Source organism: Salmo trutta, chromosome 31 (assembly GCF_901001165.1).
Source record: "Salmo trutta chromosome 31, fSalTru1.1, whole genome shotgun sequence".
Classification (NCBI taxonomy): Eukaryota; Metazoa; Chordata; class Actinopteri; order Salmoniformes; family Salmonidae; genus Salmo; species Salmo trutta.
Window position 1 is genome coordinate 14,677,577 of NC_042987.1, and position 19,484 is coordinate 14,697,060.

Below are 19,484 nucleotides of genomic sequence, written 5' to 3' on the forward strand. Positions count from 1 at the left end.
TCCTTCGACCTCATGGCTTGGTTTTTGCTGACATGCACTGTCAAATGTGGGACCTTATATAGACAGTTGTGTGCCTTTCCAAATCATGTCCAATCAATTGAATTTACCACAGGTGGACTCCAATCAAGTTGTAGAAACATCTCAACGATGATCAATGGAAACAGGATGCACCTGAGCTCAATTTCGAGTCTCATAGCGAAGGGTCTCAATACTTAGTTACCTGCTTTTTTATTTTTAATACATTTGCTAAAAAGTCTAAAAAACTATTTTTGATTTTTCAATTGTGTGTAGGTGGATTAAAACAAAAATAATCTCATCAATTTTAGAATAAGGCTGTAAAGTAACAAAATGTGGAAAAAGTCAAGGGGTCTGAACACTCCGAATGCACTGTAATCAAGTAATCATCCTACATGCGTAGTATTACTGCATTCAGTTATAAGAGTGTAGTCCTATCTGTATTAAGTTTATTATGATTAATAAAACAACACAGGGAGGGACAGAAAAGCAGTCTAACATTAAATTGTTTACAGTGACACTAAATATAGTGTTGACATATGTAAACTTGTCTCCAGTTACAGCTAGTATCTCTGTGCTCCGGTCAAGACATGTGTGCATTTGTTTATCTTAGTGCATATTTTCCACCAAATACACATTAATAGCTACATTAAATTTGGGAGTTTTATCATTTTGGGCAGAACTAAAAAATATCCTGTAGTACTCTGACTAAACTTCTATTTTCCAAATGTTGAAAAACAACCACAGAGATCTAAAATCAGAGCATGCATAAAATAGTCTTAACTGGAATAGCTAATTTAGTCCAGTGTAAACAGTCACTGTTTTAAAGTCAACCGCGGCAAAAAACTTACACAGGTTTCTCTTTTTTTTGACAGCAGAGCCTGTTCAAACCTGAAATCCTAAAGTGAAAGCTGATCGGTGAAGAGATAGAGAGAGTGGAGAAAGGTGAGAGGGGAGTCTTGTGGTATTACCATCTTGACATAACCACCCATCTAGCAAGTCCCTAAACTAAAACTATACCCCATTCAGCCTCTCTTTTTAGCCTTTTCCAGTACCACTCAGTTTCAGTCACGGGCTGATTTCAGGATTTGTTATTGTGAGCAATCACAAGAACTCTCAGCAACTCGGGGGTTCTTCCAGGAATTACAATCCATTGAGCTTGTCCAAATACACACACACACCTTCTTATATACACACACACACACACCACTTGGCCCCACAGTAAGTAAGAGACCCACACATTAACACAGCCGAGAGGCCTCATTGACAGGGGGCATTGGGGAAGGGTTCCTTCCTCTGCACCGTCCACCAATCACGTCGCAGAGTGATAAACATGCTTGTAACAGGATCCCTGCAGCACATTGTGTTCCAAGCTCTGTGAAAATAGCCAGCCTCCTCCTCCTCTCCTTCCCCATGCTCTCCTCCTCCTCACTCCCTCCCTCATCTTGTCTTCTCTTCTGCCTCTCCTCCTACCCCACCTTCTCTATTCCCCACTCCCTCCCTGCAAACAGTTAATCTTCTTGTTTATTCAATCCCGAATTTACTGGAACTAAACATCTTCTAGCATAAATATAATCCTGGTTTCCTCTCTCCCCTGTGTATGTGAAAGGAACAGGCTATAAAATCGAACAACAAAAAGGACTAGAGAAAAGTGGCTACCCAGAATAGTGAGTAATATAAATTGGGGAGAGGGAAAAAAAAGTCCATACTCATGCTACTTCCTTTGAAGACTTAATGGGGACGCTGGGCCAGTGGATTATGGACTAGGCCTACATTGCACTAACCTATTTTTCTAAAAACTCCGCTCCCAATCCCGCAATAATGACTGTCTAAAATGAACACTAAATTAAAATAACAGAATAAAGATTTAAAATGTTGGATTACTACACCCAAAGTACACATTACAACATTATCATTTAAATTGACTAAATGGGAAGAAAATTTTTACAATTGGGCAAATTCTTATTCCTCAACAAAGTGTGCAACAGACTAACAGACTCAAGCAGAGGCAGGCAGGCGTTCATTCTGAAATTCCCGACCTCATGGCCACATCCAGGACACACCCCCACCTGAGCCAGCTCAATCTGGTTGTTGACTAGTGAGGCAGTTGGCTGAAGGCTGTGCACTGTGTTACAAAGTGTGCGTGCATGTGTTTCCTGTGAGAGGTGGTGTTTGCTTACCAGCTGTAGCAGCATGGCAGGAGCAAGGGGGACAGGGGCAGAGGTGTCAAATTACTACTGCCGGTCAGTCAATTAGTGATAGCCTAGTCAGCTGACCGGGACTCCCCTTCTACCCTAATGTACCACTCCAGTACCACCCTAACATACCACTCCAGTCCCCACGTGCAGCTCACTGTGAATCCCCCTCCGCACCCTGCCTCGGATCCCACCCCTCAATAAAAGTAATTTCAAAGTCACCTACAATTTGAGTGTAATAATTGTCAATGATATCTTGGGTTCAACATCAGAGGTAATTATATGACTAATGGCTGATTAAAAGTAATAAAGCATGATAGCAATTCAACAATATGGCTCCTAAAGAAACACAATACTTCAAATGGCAGAAGCCATGCTTGCACATCCCAGCACTTTATTCCAGTCCATCCAGTGCAATTTGTATATACACCAAACAAATTCAGTTACAGTTCACATAAGGAAATCGGTCAATTTAAATAAATTCATTAGGCCCTGATTTACAGATTTTACATGACTGGGAATACAGATATGCAAAAAAAGGTAGGGGCGTTGATCAGAAAACCAGTCAGTATCTGGTGTGACCACCATTTGCCTCATGGAACGCAACACATCTCCTTCGACATGGAGTTGATCAGGCTGTAGATTGTGGCCTGCGGAATATTGTCCCAATCCTCTTCAATGGCTGTGCGAAGTTGCTGGATATTAGCGGGAACTAGAATACGCTGTCGTACATGTAAATCCAGAGCATCCCAAACATGCTCAATGGGTGACATGTCCTGTGAGTATGCAGGCCATGAAAAAAAAAAAACTGGGACATTTTAAGCTTCCAGAAGTTGTGTACAGATTGCTGCAACATGGGGCTGTGCATTAGCATTCCGAAACATGAGGTGATGGCGGAGGATGACAGGTATCACGGTATCTCTGTGCATTCAAATTGCTATCGATAAAATGCAATTGTGTTCGTTGTCCGTATGCTATAACCCCACATCAGCAAACCGCTTGCCCACACGACGCCATACACTCTGTCTGTCATCTGCCTGATACAGTTGAAACCGGGATTCACCAGTGTGCCAGTGGCTATTGAAAGTGAGCATTTGCCCACTGACGTTGGTTACAACACCAAACTGCAGTCAGGTCACGACTCTGGTGAGGACAACGAGCATGCAGATAAGCTTCCCTGAGACGGTTTCTGACAATATGTGCAGAAATTCTTTGGTTGTACAAACCCACAATTTCATCAGCTGTCTGGGTGGCTGGTCTCAGAAAATTCCGCTGGTGAAGAAGCTGGATGTGGAGGTTCTGGGCTGGCGTGGTTACACGTGGTCTACGGTTGTGAGGCCGGTTGGACGTACTGCCAAATTCTCTAAAATGATGTTGAAGGCAGCTTATAGTAGCGAAATGGATATTCAATGCTCTGGCAACAGCTCTGGTGGACATACCTGCAGTCAGCATGCCAATTGCACGCTCCCTCAAAATTTTAGACATCTGTGGCATTGCGTTGTGTGACAAAACTGCACATTTTAGAGTCGCCCTTTATTGTCCCCAGCACAAGGTGCAGCTGTGTAATGACGATGCTGTTTAAATCAGCTTCTGATATGCCGCACCTGACAGCTGGATGAATTATCTTGGCAAAAGAGAAATGCTCATTAACAATGATCTAAACAAATATGTGCCCAAATGTTTGGGGGAGAAAAGGTTTTTGTCCTTATGGCAAATTTCTGGGTTATTTTATTTCACCTTATGAAACCAACACTTTACATGTTGCCTTTATATTTTTGTTCAGTATAGATGTATTTTTGTGATATATATTTGATGTTATGATTTTCATGTTTGTCTCTTGAAAACTGCCGCAAACCAATTTCCCATTGTGGGATAATAAAGGAAACTACTACTAGTACTCTCAACAACCATACATTCTATCCAGTCCAGGGTCCATGTTCAGGCAACTGTCAAGTCTGCCTAACATAAAAAACAGCTAAAAACAAAACAAGCTTTCCCCTCAAGCAAATAGCCATTCGCTCTCTGAACAAGGTAATTAAATGGAAATTGGTTTTATGTAGTCTGCTAGTCAATCAAAGGTTATTGCTGGCCCTCCTGGAAGCTATAGGTTAGGCAGCGTTGTGCCACCCTGTGGCAAGTGGGCATTACTGGGCATCCCCTCCCTCATCTATAGCCTACTGCTGAAGCCAGGGCCCAGCAGGACCCTCCCTGGAGCTCAACAACATGTCGTCTTTTGTTCCAGAGAATTGGCCTGGTGGATCACGACAGCACAGCAGGTCTGGCTTCAATTATAAATGTTTGTTTCCTTTGTCAAGCAATGCCATATGGCTGGAGAGTAAAGAGAGAGCCCTCTGTGGAGGGGGTCTGTTCAGCTAACTGTCCAGTGTTTCCAGATTTCTATGAAAAATGACTTATAATTAATAACAATATGAGTCAAATAGTTTTCCTTTCAAGAAATTGTAATTAAGTACTTTAAAAGGCAGCTTATCTGTGTTGGAATGGTGTGGGCATACCACAACAAAAGAACAGTGTGGGCGTATACCGGTCAATACAGATATTTGTGCGAATTGTCCTCTGATTGGCCAGCTCATCCTTCCTCGGGAGGATGACATCATCCTATGAGGAAATAGCAAGCATTTTTTAAGTGGTCTGTTGAGGTTAGTTTTTTTCCTTCTCATATTTATGCGTTGGCTAAAAAGGCAAGTATAGGATGAGTCAACAACATTATTTGAGTATGAGTTAACCTCTCTGGGACATGTGGGACACACTAGTCAACAGCCAGTGAAATAGCAGGGCGGCAAATTCAAAACAACAAAAATCTCATAATTCTAATTTCTCAAAAATACAACTATTATATCCCATTTTAAAGATACACTTCTCGTTAATCCAACCACATTGTCCGATTTCAAAAAGGCTTTACGGCGAAAGCATAACATTAGATAATGTCAGGACAGCGCCGAGACAAGAAAAACCACAGCCATTTTCCAAGCAAGGAGAGGCGTCACAAAAACCAGAAATACAGCTAAAATTAATCACTAACCTTTGATGATCTTCATCAGATGACACTCCCAGGACTCAATGTTACACAATACATGTATGTTTTGTTTGATAAAGTTCATATTTATATCCAAAAACCTCATTTTACATTGGCACGTGATGTTCAGACATGTTTTGCCTCCCAAAACTTCCGGTGAATGAGCACATCAATTTACAAAAATACTCATCATAAACGATGATAAAATTTACAACAGTTATTGAAAGAATTATAGATTAACTTCTCCTTAATGCAACCGCTGTGTCAGATTTCAAAATAGCTTTACGGCGAAAGCACATTGTTCAATATTCTGAGTACAGAGCTCAGCCATCAAAGCAAGCTATACAGTTACCCGCCAAGTTCTGGAGTCAACTAAACTCAGAAATAGTATTATAAATCTTCACTTACCTTTGCTGATCTTCGTCGGAATGCACTCCCAGGACTCCCACAAGAAATGTTTGTTTTGTTCGATAAACTCCATATTTATGTCCAAATACCTCCGTTTTGTTCGCACGTTCAGATCACTATCCAAAGGCAAAATGCGCGAGCGCAAAACCCGAGACTAAAAGTCAAATAGTTCCATTACCGTTCGTAGAAACATGTCAAACGATGTTTACAATCAATCCTTATGGTCTTTCTAACATAAATCTTCGATAATATTCAAACCTGACAATAGCGTATTCATTACAGCGTCAAAATAATATGCATATCCTACCTTCTGGGCCTGAGTAGCAGGCAGTTTAATTTGGGCACGTTATTCATCTGAATTTCCGAATACTGCCCCGTCACCAAGAAGTTAACAGAATATTGCAGATTTTTACTGGACAGTTACTTTAACAACAGCTAAGAACTAAGCTGGGGCACATGTTGCCACCAAGGAGAGGCAAATATCCATGGAGAGGCAGAGGAACTTGCTGCAGGAAAGAATAAACAATGGCATAAACATTGCATATGATCAAGAACCAAAACTACATTAGAAAGTGACATTATCAAAAGGGGGAAGTATCAGCCTATATAGCCAACACACAGTTTGGGCTTCAGTAAGCATAAGAAAATGGCAAGCCATTCACATCTTTCTCCGAAGTTCTCTACCTTTTACATTTTGTAATTTAGCAGACGCTCTTACAGTGTTTTCCATTAGCGCCGGCTGTCGGCTAATCAGTCGGTTTACTCATTTTCAGCCAGCTACATTTTCCACTTCATAGTAAGTAGGCTACTTTTCGTTTAAAAGTTTCAATTCGCCACTCCGTCAAACCCTCTCCCACTAGAATGAACAATCTGCATTTTCTAGGGATCTATTTATAGGAGGCACCTGCCTGTCAGACACAAACTGCGCAATGACACGGAAACGCAGCAGAGAGGAAGGGGCGAAGCAAGAGTGTTCATTCTCCCCAAAATTGGTCCAAAATAAGGCCAACGCATTTCTATGGGCTTATTTTGCGCCTGAGCTTGTCGCCTTCTTTCCCGTCTTTGGGACAACGACTGCCATTGTTGGGGCAGAGACATGAGCATCTCGTCATTATATACAGATCTCTGGTTGCAGTCAAATTTCTTTAGGCCTACATGGAGGTGAGAGAGCATGATGTTCGTGACTTTGCAGGTGGTAACAATGAATCAAAATCCATGACTCTGCGTAATTGTTTTCACACATTAATTTATTTTATTTTGCGTGTTTCACATAGCCAGCCACACAAAGTCATGACGCATATTTACTGTGCGTTGACTGACAAATGAACAGCAAGTGCTGACTATAGTTTATAATAAAAAAAATGTCGAACTGACTAAATAAAGTCGATCTCCTATTCCATTTGCCATTCATAAATCATGCAACGTGGTTATACGTCCATGCCATGGTATTTGTATTTTTTTTATTCTGGATCCCCATTAGCTGCTGCAAAGGCAGCAGCTACTCTTCCTGGGGTCCAGCAAAATAACATATAATAAAACAATACATTACTTTAGGGGCGGCAGCGTAGCCTAGTGGTTAGAGCGTTGGACTAGTAGCCGAAAGGTTGCAAGATCGAATCCCCGAGCTGACATGGTACAAATCTGTCGTTCTGCCCCTGAACAAGGCAGTTAACCCACTGTTCCTAGGCCGTCATTGAAAATAAGAATTTGTTCTTAACTGACTTGCCTAGTTAAATAAATATAAAATAAAATAAAACACCACGATATTACTACTCTACCATAACATATATACAATCCAAAATCAATAATACAGCAAAATAACAATATTAAAATGCGTGTGAGTAGTGTGTCTGTTCGCATATGTTTGCGAATGCTGTGTGTGTGTGTGTGTGTGTGTGTTTCTCGTCACAGTCCACACTTTTCCATAAGGTGTAGTTTTTATCAAATTAGATTTTACTGATTGAGTAATGATGTGAGCTACATGATGAACACAGTTCCATGTAGTCATGGCTCTATGTAGTACTGTGCGTTTCACGTAGTATGTTCTGGACTTGGGGACTGTTAAGAGATCTCTGGTGGCATGTCTTGTGGGGTATGTATGGGTGTCTCAGCTGTGCGCTAGTTGCTTAAACAGACAGCTCGGAGATTTCAACATGTTAATACCTTTTGACCATGACAGTTTACAATCCAGGGTTACTCCAAGCAGTTTAGTCATGTCAACTTGCTCAATTTCCACATTATTCATTATAATATTTAGTTGAGGTTTAGGGTTTAGTGGATGATTTGTCCCAAATACAATGCTTTTAGTTTTTTAAATATTTAGGACCAGCTTATTTCTTGCCACCCATTCTGAAACTGACTGCAGCTCTTAGTTAACTGTTGCAGTGATTTCACTTGCTGTGTTTGCTGACATGTATTGTGTTGAGTCCTCTGCATATATAGACACACAGGCATTACTCAGTGCCAGTGGCAGGTCATTAGTAAAGACTGAAAATATTAAAGGGCCTTAACAGCTGCCCTGGAGAATGCCTGACTCTACCTACATTATGTTGGAGGCTTACATTAAAGAACACCCTCTGTGTCCTGTTAGACAGGTAACTCGATCCACAATATAGCAGAGGATAAAGCCATCACACACATGTATTCCTAACAAGTCTAACAAAATAGCTCCCACAATCTTCTTATTATCAATTTCTCTCAGCCAATAATCAGCCATTTGTGTAAGGTACCATACACATGTTGAATGCCCTTCCCTATAAGCGTGCTGAAAGTCTGTTGTTAATTTGTTTGTGAAATAGCATTGTATCCGGTCAAACACCATTTTTCCAAAAGTTTACTTAGGGTTAGTAACAGGTTGATTGGTCGGCTGTTTGAGCCAGTAAAGGGTGCTTTGCTATTAGCGGAATGACTTTTGCTTTCCTCCAGGCCTGAGGGACTTTTGGCAACTCGAACCTTCAGCTCCCTCCACAGATTATCTATGGGATTAAGGTCTGGAGACTCGCTAGGCCACTCCAGGACCTTAATGTTCTTCTTCTTGAGGCACTCCTTTGTTGCCTTGGCTGTGTGTTTTGGGTCATTGTCATGCTGGAATACCCATCCACGACCCATTTTCAATGCCCTGGCTGATGGAAGAAGGTTCTCACCCAAGATTTGACGGTACATGGCCCCGTGCATCGTCCCTTTGATGCGGTGAAGTTGTCCTGTCCCCTTAGCAGAAAAACACCCCCAAAGCATAATGTTTCCACCTCCATGTCTGACAGTGGGGATGGTGTTCTTGGGGTCATAGGCAGCATTCCTCCTCCTCCAAACATGGCGAGTTGAGTTGATGCCAAAAAGCTCCATTTTGGTCTCATCTGACCACAACACTTTCACCCAGTTGTCCTCTGAATCATTCAGATGTTCATTGGCAAACTTCAGACGGGCATGTATATGTGCTTTCTTGAGCAGGGGGACCTTGCGGGCACTGCAGGATTTCAGTCCTTCACGGCGTAGTGTGTTACCAATTGTTTTCTTGGTGACTATGGTCCCAGCTGCCTTGAGATCATTGACAAGATCCTCCCGTGTAGTTCTGGGCTGATTCCTCACCGTTCTCATGATCATTACAACTCCACGAGGTGAAATCTTGCATGGAGCCCCAGGCCGAGGGAGATTGACAGTTATTTTGTGTTTCTTCCATTTGCAAATAATCGCACCAACTGTTGTCATCTTCTCACCAAGCTGCTTGGCGATGGTCTTGTAGCCCATTCCAGCCTTGTGTAGGTCTACAATCTTGTCCCTGACATCCTTGGAGAGCTCTTTGGTCTTGGCCATGGTGGAGTGTTTGGTGGAATCTGATTGATTGATTGCTTCTGTGGACAGGTGTCTTTTATACAGGTAACAAACTGAGATTAGGAGCACTCCCTTTAAGAGTGTGCTCCTAATCTCAGCTCGTTACCTGTATAAAAGACACCTGGGAAACAGAAATCTTTCTGATTGAGAGGGGGTCAAATACTTATTTCCCTCATTAAAATGCAAATCAATTTATAACATTTTTTACATGCGTTTTTCTGGATTTTTTTGTTGTTATTCTGTCTCTCACTGTTCAAATAAACCTACCATTAAAATTATAGACTGATCATTTCTTTGTCAGTGGGCAAACGTACAAAATCAGCAGGGGATCAAATACTTTTTTCCCTCACTGTAAAGGCAAGACATGCTTTGATAATGCAACCTATGGATTACAGAACAAAGCAAGGAATTTACATGCGAGACAGGAGTCATGATTTTGAGTTTGTTGGATTGGGACGATAAGAAACTAGCCTAGGCTCTACATGTGGCTATATAAGGCTACTACATGAGTCTATAAATATATTAATAATAGACTTGACTTAAGCTACATTATTGCATGCTAAATGTTTCTGATCAGTGATAGATGATCAAACAAATAAATGAGATGCCACTTCCACTTGTCCTGACAGAGATAAATTATCCAAATATATAGACAGATTCAGTGAAAAATAATCACATTAAATGATTATCAGACAAGTCACAGGCTTTTGGTTGGGAGTAGGACAGGCTACTGCCCGCGTGAAGAGCAAGACTTGAATAACATGGTGCCATGTTTCATGAGCGGAAATAAAAGATCCCATACATTTTCCATATGCACAAAAAGCGTGTTTCTCTCAAATTCTGTGCCCAAATTTGTTTACATCCCTGTTACTGAGCATTTCTCCTTTGCCAAGTTAATCCATCCACCTGACAGGTGTGGCATATCAAGAAGCTGATTAAACAGCACAATCATTACACAGGCGCACCTTGCGCTGGGTACAATAAAAAGCCACACCGAAATGTGCAGTTTTGTCACACAATACAATGCCACAAATGTCTCAAGTATTGAGGGAGTGTGCAATTGGCATGCTGACAGCAGGAATGCCCACCAGAGACGTTGCATGTTAATTTCTCCACAATAAGCCACGTCCAACGCTGTTTTAGAGAACTTTGCAGTATGTCCAACCAGGCTCACAATCACAGACCACGTGTATGGTGTTGTGTGGGTGAGCAGTTTGCTGATTTCAACGTTGTGACATCAGCAACGTTGTGGTGATGGTGGGGTTATGGTATGGGCAAGCATAAGCTACTGACAACGAACACAATAGCATTTTGTCAATAGACATTTGACAAATGCACAGAGATACAGTGACGAGCTCGAGGCCAATTGTCGTGCCATTTATCCACTGCCATCATCTGCCATCAGCATGATAATGCATGGCCCCATGTCGCAAGGATCTGTAAACAATTCCTGGAAGCTTAAAATATCCCAGTTCTTCCATGGCCTGCAAACTTACCAGACATGTTACCCATTGAACATATTTAGGATGCACTGGATCGACATGTACGACAGCATGGTGCAGTTCCTGCCAATATCCAGAAACTTCGCACAGCCATTGAAGAGTGGGACAAAATTTCACAGGCCACAATCAACAGCCTGATCAACTCCATGCGAAGGAGGTCTGTTGTGCTGCATGAGGCAAATGGTGGTTATACCAGATACTGACTGGTTTTCTGATCCATGCCCCTACCTTTTTCTTAAGGTATCTGTGACCAACCGATGCATATCTGTATTCCCAGTCATGTGAAATCCATAGATTAGGACCTAATTTATTTATTTCAATTGACTAATTTCCTTATATGAACTGTGACTCAGTAAAATCGTTGAAATTCTTTTCCACAACAATTTGACGTCAACGAACAGGACGATTGATTCTGCCTGTGGGGCTTTCCAGTAGGGGTCTGTGAGGAGAAGTGGTGCCGCATTTTATGAAGCGTGAGGGAAATTCCCGTCTGACCAAAAGACGACGAGACCCGCCCAGACCAGACCCTTACTGTGAGCTGCCCAGGAGGAGACATCATTCATGAACAATTGAGGGATGGCAACTGATTTCAGTAAGTCACTTGAAATTAATAAATTAAGTTGAGTAACGCATATAAAGATACCCATAGTCTTATAGAAAGAAGGCTATTCACTAGTCTTTTGATTAGACTAGAACAAGGGTGTAACTTTACAATGGAAAGCCCCGCTGACAGCTGTCTGTAGGCATTTATTGAAAAGTGTCTACGTGGTCCGCAGCCACTACAAATAGCAGGAGGTTACTCACAAGGAAAGGAAGTATCAAGATAATGGTTGTAGATTCACACACAGGTATGTACGTACGCATGTATGTTTGTATGTATGTACAGTTGAAGTCGGAAGTCTACATACACTTAGGTTGGAGTCAATAAACTCGTTTTTCAACCACTCCACACATTTCTTGTTAACAAACTATAGTTTTGGCAAGTCGGTTAGGACATCTACTTTGTACTTGACAAGTAATTTTTCAAACAATTGTTTACAGACAGATTATTTCACGTATAATTCACTGTATCATAGTGGGTCAGATTTACATACACTTAAGTTGACTGTGCCTTTATACAGCTTGGAAAATTCCAGAAAATGATGTCATGGCTTTAGAAGCTTCTGATTGGCTAATTGACATAATTTGAGTCAATTGGAGGTGTACCTGTGGCTGTATTTCAAGGCCTACCTTCAAACTCAGTGCCTCTTAGCTTGACATCATGGGAAAATCTAAAGAAATGAGCCAAGACCTAAGAAAAAAAATTGTAGACCTCCACAAGTCTGGTTCATCCTTGGGAGCAATTTTCAAACGCCTGAAGGAACCACGTTCACCTGTACAAACAATAGTACGCAAGTATAAAAACCATGGGACCACGCAGCCGTCATACCGCTCAGAAAGGAGATGCGTTCTGTCTCCTAGAGATGAATGTACTTTGGTGTGAAAAGTGCAAATCAATCCCAGAACAACAGCAAAGGACCTTGTGAAGATGCTGGAGGAAACAAGTATAAAAGTATCTGTATCCACAGTAAAACGAGTCCTATATCGACATAACATGAAAGGCTGCTCAACAAGGAAGAAGCCACTGCTCCAAAACTGCCATAAAAAAGTCAGACTACGGTTTGCAACTGCACATGGGGACAAAGATGGTACTTTTTGGAGAAATGTCCTCTGGTCTGATGAAACAAAAATAGAACTGTTTGGCCATAATGACCATCGTTACGTTTGGAGGAAACGTAACGAAGAACACCATCCCAAGCCGAAGAACACCATCCCAACCTTGAAGCACGGGGGTGGCAGCATCATGTTGTGGGGGTGCTTTGCTGCAGGAGGGACTGGTGCACTCCACAAAATAGATGGCATTACGAGGAAGGAAAATTATGTAGATAGATTGAAGCAACATCTCAAGACATCAGTCAGGAAGTTAAAGCTTGGTCGCAAATGGGTCTTCCAAATGGACAATGACCCCAAGCATACTTCCAAAATTGTGGCAAAACGGCTTAAGGACAACAAAGTCAAGGTATTGGAGTGGCCATCACAAAGCCCTGACCTCAATCCTATAGAAAATTTGTGGGCAGAACTGAAAAAGCATGTGCGAGCAAGGAGGCCTACAAACCTGACTCAGTTACACCAGCTTTGTCAGGAGGAAGGGGCCAAAATTCACCCAACTTATTATGGGAAGCTTGTGGAAGGCTACCCGAAACGTTTGACCCAAGTTAAACAATTTAAAGGCAATGCTACCAAATACTAATTGAGTGTATGTAAACTTCTGACCCACTGGGAATGAAAGAATGATGAAAGAAATAAAAGCTGAAATAAATCATACTCTCTACTATTATTCTGACATTTCACATTCTTAAAATAAAGTGGTGATCCTAACTGACCTAAGACAGGGAATTTTTACTAGGATTAAATGTCAGGAATTGTGAAAAACTGAGTTTCAATGTATTTGGCAAAAGGTATATGTAAACTTCTGACTTAAACTGTAAGTCTTACTCTTCGACTAGCCTATGCCTATAGATCCATGGTTAGGTTGATTGTTCATGTGCTGCAGTTCCCAGGTTTCGAGTTTAAACTGAGTTTAAATGTATTTGGCTAAGGTATATGTAAACTTCCAAATTAAACTGTATATAGTACCAGTAAAAAGTTTGGACAAACCTACTCATTCAAGGGTTTTTATTAAATTGGACTATTTTCTACATTCTAGAATATTAGTGAAGACATCTAAACTATGAAAAAACACATATGGAATAATGTAGTAACCAAAATAGTAGACACCCTTTGCCTTGATGACAGCTTTGCACACTCTTGGCATTCTCTCAACCTGCTTCATGAGGTAGTCACCTGGATTGCATTTCAAGTAACAGGTGTGCCTAGTTAAAAGTTAATTTATGGATCCTTTTTTCCTTCTTGATGCGTTTGAGCCAATCTGTTGTGTTGTGACAAGGTAGGGTAGGTATACAGAAAATAGCCCAATTTGGTAAAAGACCAAGTCCATATCACAGGAAAGGAAGAGTTACCACTGATGCAGAGGATAAGTTCATTAGAGTTAACTGCACCTCAGATTGCAGCCCAAATAAATGCTTCACAGAGTTCAAGTAACAGACACATCTCAACTGTTCAGAGTAGACTGTGTGAATCACACCTTCATGGTAGAATTGCTGCAAAGAAACCACTACTAAAGGACACCAATAATAAGAAGAGACTTGCTTGGGCCAACTGATTGGCTCAAACGCATTAAGAAGGAAAGAAATACCACAAATTAACTTTTAAAGGCACACTTGTTAATTGAAATGCATTCTAGGTGACTGTCTCATGAAGCTGGTTGGTCTTTTTTTTTATAACAAGCAAAATACCATAAATACTGTGTGAAAGATTTAGACTACAGAATCCATCGGTAAGAGAGCTATTCATTTGGCTCCCTAATTTGCATAGGTTACTGGTAGGCCAAAGCCTTTTGGTGATTATCTGCAGATCAATTCTGAAAACATTTGATTAAGAGAGCTCCCGAGTGGCGCAGCGGTCTAAGGCACTGCATCTCAGTGCTTGAGGTGTCACTACAGACACCCTGGTTTGATTCCAGCCTGTATCACAACCGGCCGTGATTGGGAGTCCGGTAGGGCAACGCACAATTGGTCCAGCGTTGTCTGGGTTTGGCCGACGTAGGCTGTCATTGTAAATAAGAATTTGTTGTTATTAACTGACTTTCCTAGTAAAATAAAGATTAAATAAATAAAAATACAAAAAATCATCACTGCAGGAACAATAGGTATACGATGAGCCTTATTCTGGTCCAAATTTTGGAAATTTTGTGCCCTCACAGAATCCAGGCATAAAAACAGAACTCAAGAATATTAAAAAATATATTGACCTTAGTAGGGAATCTACTATACGCATTGAAAATGTATTAAATAAGCCTAAGTTTATCATAAGACATTAACAGAACGCATCAGTGATTCATATTTCCTGCAACTTTCTGAAAAAGGAATAAGAATGCCCATCTGTGTGTGTGCGTTGTGCGCATCTGCCAATTTGTGTAGCTGTTAGCGATGATGCTAATGAAAACAGTCTTCTTGTAGATGGAAAGGCTTTCTTTCCCAAAAACCTTTTCAACTAAATGTTAACTACAAAGTAAACTATGCTTACCTGGCAAAATGATAATTATTTTCAATCCAGTGGGTATTTGTTTTGTAAACTCTACCATTGCGTGTGCTACAAAAACAGCCCCAACAGCCTCTTGCTAGGTGTGCACTTGAATTAAAAAGCCAACTACACCCAAAAATCCAAATTTCTCTAATTTTTCTCAGACCTTAAAAGTGGTCTCCTGATGTGGTTTAAGCATTGTTGTGAACTCAGAACATCCAATTTTGTTGTTTTTCTAAAAAAGTGATTGAGATCGAAAACCTGAAAAAAACTGAAAACGAAACCTTTAATTTATTTCTCAAGACAATGTGGGTTATTTACTCAATGTTTCTGTTTTAATAAAATACATAACTTGAAGAACAAACTTTGTGGCAACTCATATCTTGCCGTAGAGCAGTAAACTAAACCGTAACATCGCTGAGCCTCTCAAGCGTCTTTCCTGTAGTTTTTTGTCTTGACAACCTGGTGGTGCGATGAGACACTTTGGCTTTGGTTAAAGGCAAGTAGGCTACAAACGCATACTAGTAGTAGTCATCGCCCCTGCTCAAGTATCTACACATTCTGGGTGATGAGATACAACGTTATCACCTCACTGGCTTCTTCTCTGGCGAGCTCTCATTGGCTATTGCTGATCACCGTTCTCAAAACTTGTTGCACATCTCAAACTACGGGACGTCTGGGACAATTCAAAGACGGGATCATTAGCTCTCAGATTGTCTCTCTGACCTGCTCACATTAAACAAGAGTAGATTAGACCGCACGACCCAAGTAGGGGAATTTTGTCTCGGATCTCATAAACTTGTCTGGGACAGCTAAATCGGGGCCAAAATCTTGCAGTGTACACCCGGCTTTACAGTTAGTTTACCATGTAAACACTCACAACTGGCCATCATATTCAACCTCATGGGGACTTCATGGTAGATGAAACAAGATGTCAGACAAAAGATAAGACATGTTGCTGAACTCTACCTGCTCTTGCCCTTCTGGAGAGGAGGCGGCACTCTAGGGGATCTGCCAGGAGCTCTGGACTTGAGTATAGCCCCAGTGGAGCGCTCCCTGATGGGGGTACAGTAGACCCTCTGGACCACCACCTCCACGTCCTGCCCCACTGACCCAGCCTGGCCCAGGCCCTCGATGGCCTCTAGGAGGGAGTGACACCCTCCGCTGCTGGCTGCACCTGGGCCTCCCTGGCTGCATAAAGACTGGAGGGCAGAGATTTGGATAGAGGAATAAAAACACACTTATTGGACCTGGACATCATATTGTACCTGGACAAACATGGGGGAATATTTGTGTTACTCAATTAAGATTTGAGACACTGACAACATAGCAGGTTAGCCCACATTGTACTTTACCCCACTGGTACGGATTGTGACTGTGCAGACCACCAAAATAATACGGCAAATCAAACCTGGGTTAACATCAATAGAATATAACTTTATTGTCCATTCTAGGTGGAATGTCTGCCAGTAAATATAGTGAAACCCAACCCACCTGTTTGACCGTGCCATTTCCCTCTGGTGAAGTCTTTCTGATCTCAAGCTGGCCAAATGACCTGGTTAGAGAGTATGGGCTGCATCTCTCTACTGGGACCAGGGCTCTGGGGAGGGACATGCTGGTTTGTTTGGTGTCAGAGTAGACCTTCTGGCTGAAGTGTGTGTTGAGAATAACGGTATTATGTTGGCCCTCAATCATGAGACTTTGCCTGTAGAGGGAAAAAAAGGGTTAATTTTGAAATATAGAGTAGAAGTTGTGTTGTACCAAATCTCGTTTAGTAAATTGACAGAAAACTATAGATGGTATTTGACTCGGTCATCTGTCACACACACAACATTCAGGTTAAAAGGAGTGGAAAGATTGAGTAAACTAAACGTATAGATTTAGGGGGGCTCTGTTCTTGCATAAGACTGCAGCGGCAGGAAGGCTGAAGAAGACGTATGATGAATGTCAAATGTAGATCGATTGATAAGCAGGCATCCGCCTCCACCTCCATCGGTCTCCTCACTCTCTAAACACCCTACCCCCAGGCACGTAGCAGATTCAGGTGGGTTAGCCTGCCCCCATGCTCCATGGAAAAATACAATTGAACTGATAAGTTTGGAATCTTTCGCTGTAGAGAAAGCTGCATTTTTCTTTTCCACAACAGTGAATTCAGACAGGCTGTTCAGGATACTGTGGAAAAGCAGCAAGCCTGACCAAACATGCTTCACAGTACGCTCCAAATCCCTCAGAGAAAGTGGAGCTCTGTTTCTTATGTGGTTAACACTTTCGTTCTTCCTGTTATTTTTCATAAACACCCTCAATTCAAATTCAGAATAGCAGCCTACGTACATTTCAGTTGGGGCTTAATAAAACTAGAAAGGAAATGTGTGCATTGCATGTCATTTGACGATCCTTTGCATGTAAAGAGGCTGATCAATGTCTATTTTTTGTTTCCCTTTTATATCAAGATCGAGAACACATACTCACATTAATCAAGTAGTTAGAGAAAAATACTTTAAAAAAAAAGGTTTTATCAACAGTCAAGCATTTCAGCTTAAGAATATTCACTTCATGCCCATCTGAACAATAATTTACCAGACAATGTCCATCCTTTGAAAACAATCCATCTAATTCAGATCGCATTATTTCTCTAAGTGTTTATTATGTGGATGATACAAAGGTCTGACTCAATATTTATTTTTGATGTGACATAGGTAATAACATGGCTTATAGTTGACTCAGGGTCAACCGCAGTCTCTGTGGCTTCAGCTTACATGTCCCAGCCTGCCTCTGACTGGTGATATGATGAAGGAGCCAGGGTAATAAAATCACACTTCATACAATGTAGACTACAGTTGCTTTCTATATAACAAATTTGATATTTGAGGTAATTGAGTCAACTTTAAAAAAGATGTCATCTAATATTCAGTAGGTGCACATTTCTGGTAGTGTCAATCATCAGGAAATTATAAATAATAGCTTGTTTTAAATGTTGTCCAGAAGTGAACAAGTGCACACACTCTAGTTCCACACGTGCAATGTTTTAGTTCTCATTTAGCCTAAGACTTCTCAATGTTAATAAAGCCTCTTAATATAAATAGGGTGCTTCAGCACACTCAATTAGTGTCAGTATCAAGGTTTTGAAAAACCTGTTTTCTACATTTAATCTATCAGTGTCAGGGCTATCCTAAAGGAGCAACAGGAAGTGTGACCCTGCACAGTGCAGGTGACTGTTGGGAACTAGTACACGTTCACTACGTGTCATCAGACAGGTAGTTAGGTTAAGGAGCGGCTGCTGTCGTCAGAGACCAAGTCAGTGAGGTGAATAATGTCTGCAGGTATTTGCACTCTGCTGCTGGCTGTCTGTGCTCTCTGCCCACTCACAAGGAGTGGGCGGCGGAAGGAGGGTGGGGCCGGCCTACTCAGTGAAGGATTATGGGGGGAGGAACAATTCACAAGTCACACAGGAAGCTGATAGACAAAATATAAATTTTACCAGCATAGCTAATTTTATGAATTCCTGGGGTTTTCCCCTTTTGGCTGTTCTTTTTGGCTACTGTTATAGCCTCGCTACTGTTATTTTCACTGTCTTTTTTACTGTTGTTTTTATTTCTTTACTCACCTATTGTTCACCTAATACCTTTTTTGCACTGTTGGTTAGAGCCTGTAAGTAAGCATTTCACTCTAAGGTCTACACCTGTTGTATTCGGCGCACGTGACAAATAAACTTTGATTTGAAATGTATGAGAATGAATGGCTACGAAGTTCAGCAATAGGCAAATAAGCTAGATTAATAGTTGGTCTATATCTCATTACCAAAATATGAAATTGGGTATAAAGAGCAGATTCTGTGGGCTCTACACTGAAAAATAATATATATAAACGCAACATTCAACAATTTAAATGAGTTACAGTTCATATAAGGAAATATATGAACTGTATATAAGGTTTCACGTGACTGGGCAGGTGCGCAGCCATAGGTCCACCCACTTGGGAGCCAGGCCCAGCCAATTAGAATGAGTTTTCCCCACAAAAGTGCTTCATTACAGACAGAAATACTCCTCAGTTTCATCAGCTGTTCCGGGTGACTGGTCTCAGACGATCCTGCAGGTGAAGAAGACGGATGTGGAGGTCCTGGGCTTGCGTGGTTACACGTGGTCTGCGGTTGTGAGGTCGGTTAGAGATACTGCCAAATTCTCTACGACAATAGAGGCTGCTTATTGTAGAGAAATGAACATTCAATTCTCTGGCAATAGCTCTGGTGGACATTCCTGCAATCAGCATGCCAATTGCACACTCCCTCAAAACTTGAGACATCTGTGGCATTGCACATTTTAG

At 41.4% G+C, this 19,484-nt stretch overlaps 1 protein-coding gene across 1 annotated transcript in view; it reads right to left on the reverse strand.

The window, feature by feature from the left end:
• spidr (scaffold protein involved in DNA repair) overlaps positions 1–19,484 on the reverse strand; it is a 77,241-nt gene that overhangs the window by 19,534 nt on the left and 38,223 nt on the right. The window contains exons 9-10 of the mRNA XM_029725384.1: positions 16,659–16,869; positions 16,134–16,366 (exon numbers count right to left, since the gene is read on the reverse strand). Of these exons, the coding sequence (XP_029581244.1) occupies positions 16,134–16,366; positions 16,659–16,869 (444 nt within the window). The remainder of the gene's footprint in view (positions 1–16,133; positions 16,367–16,658; positions 16,870–19,484) is intronic.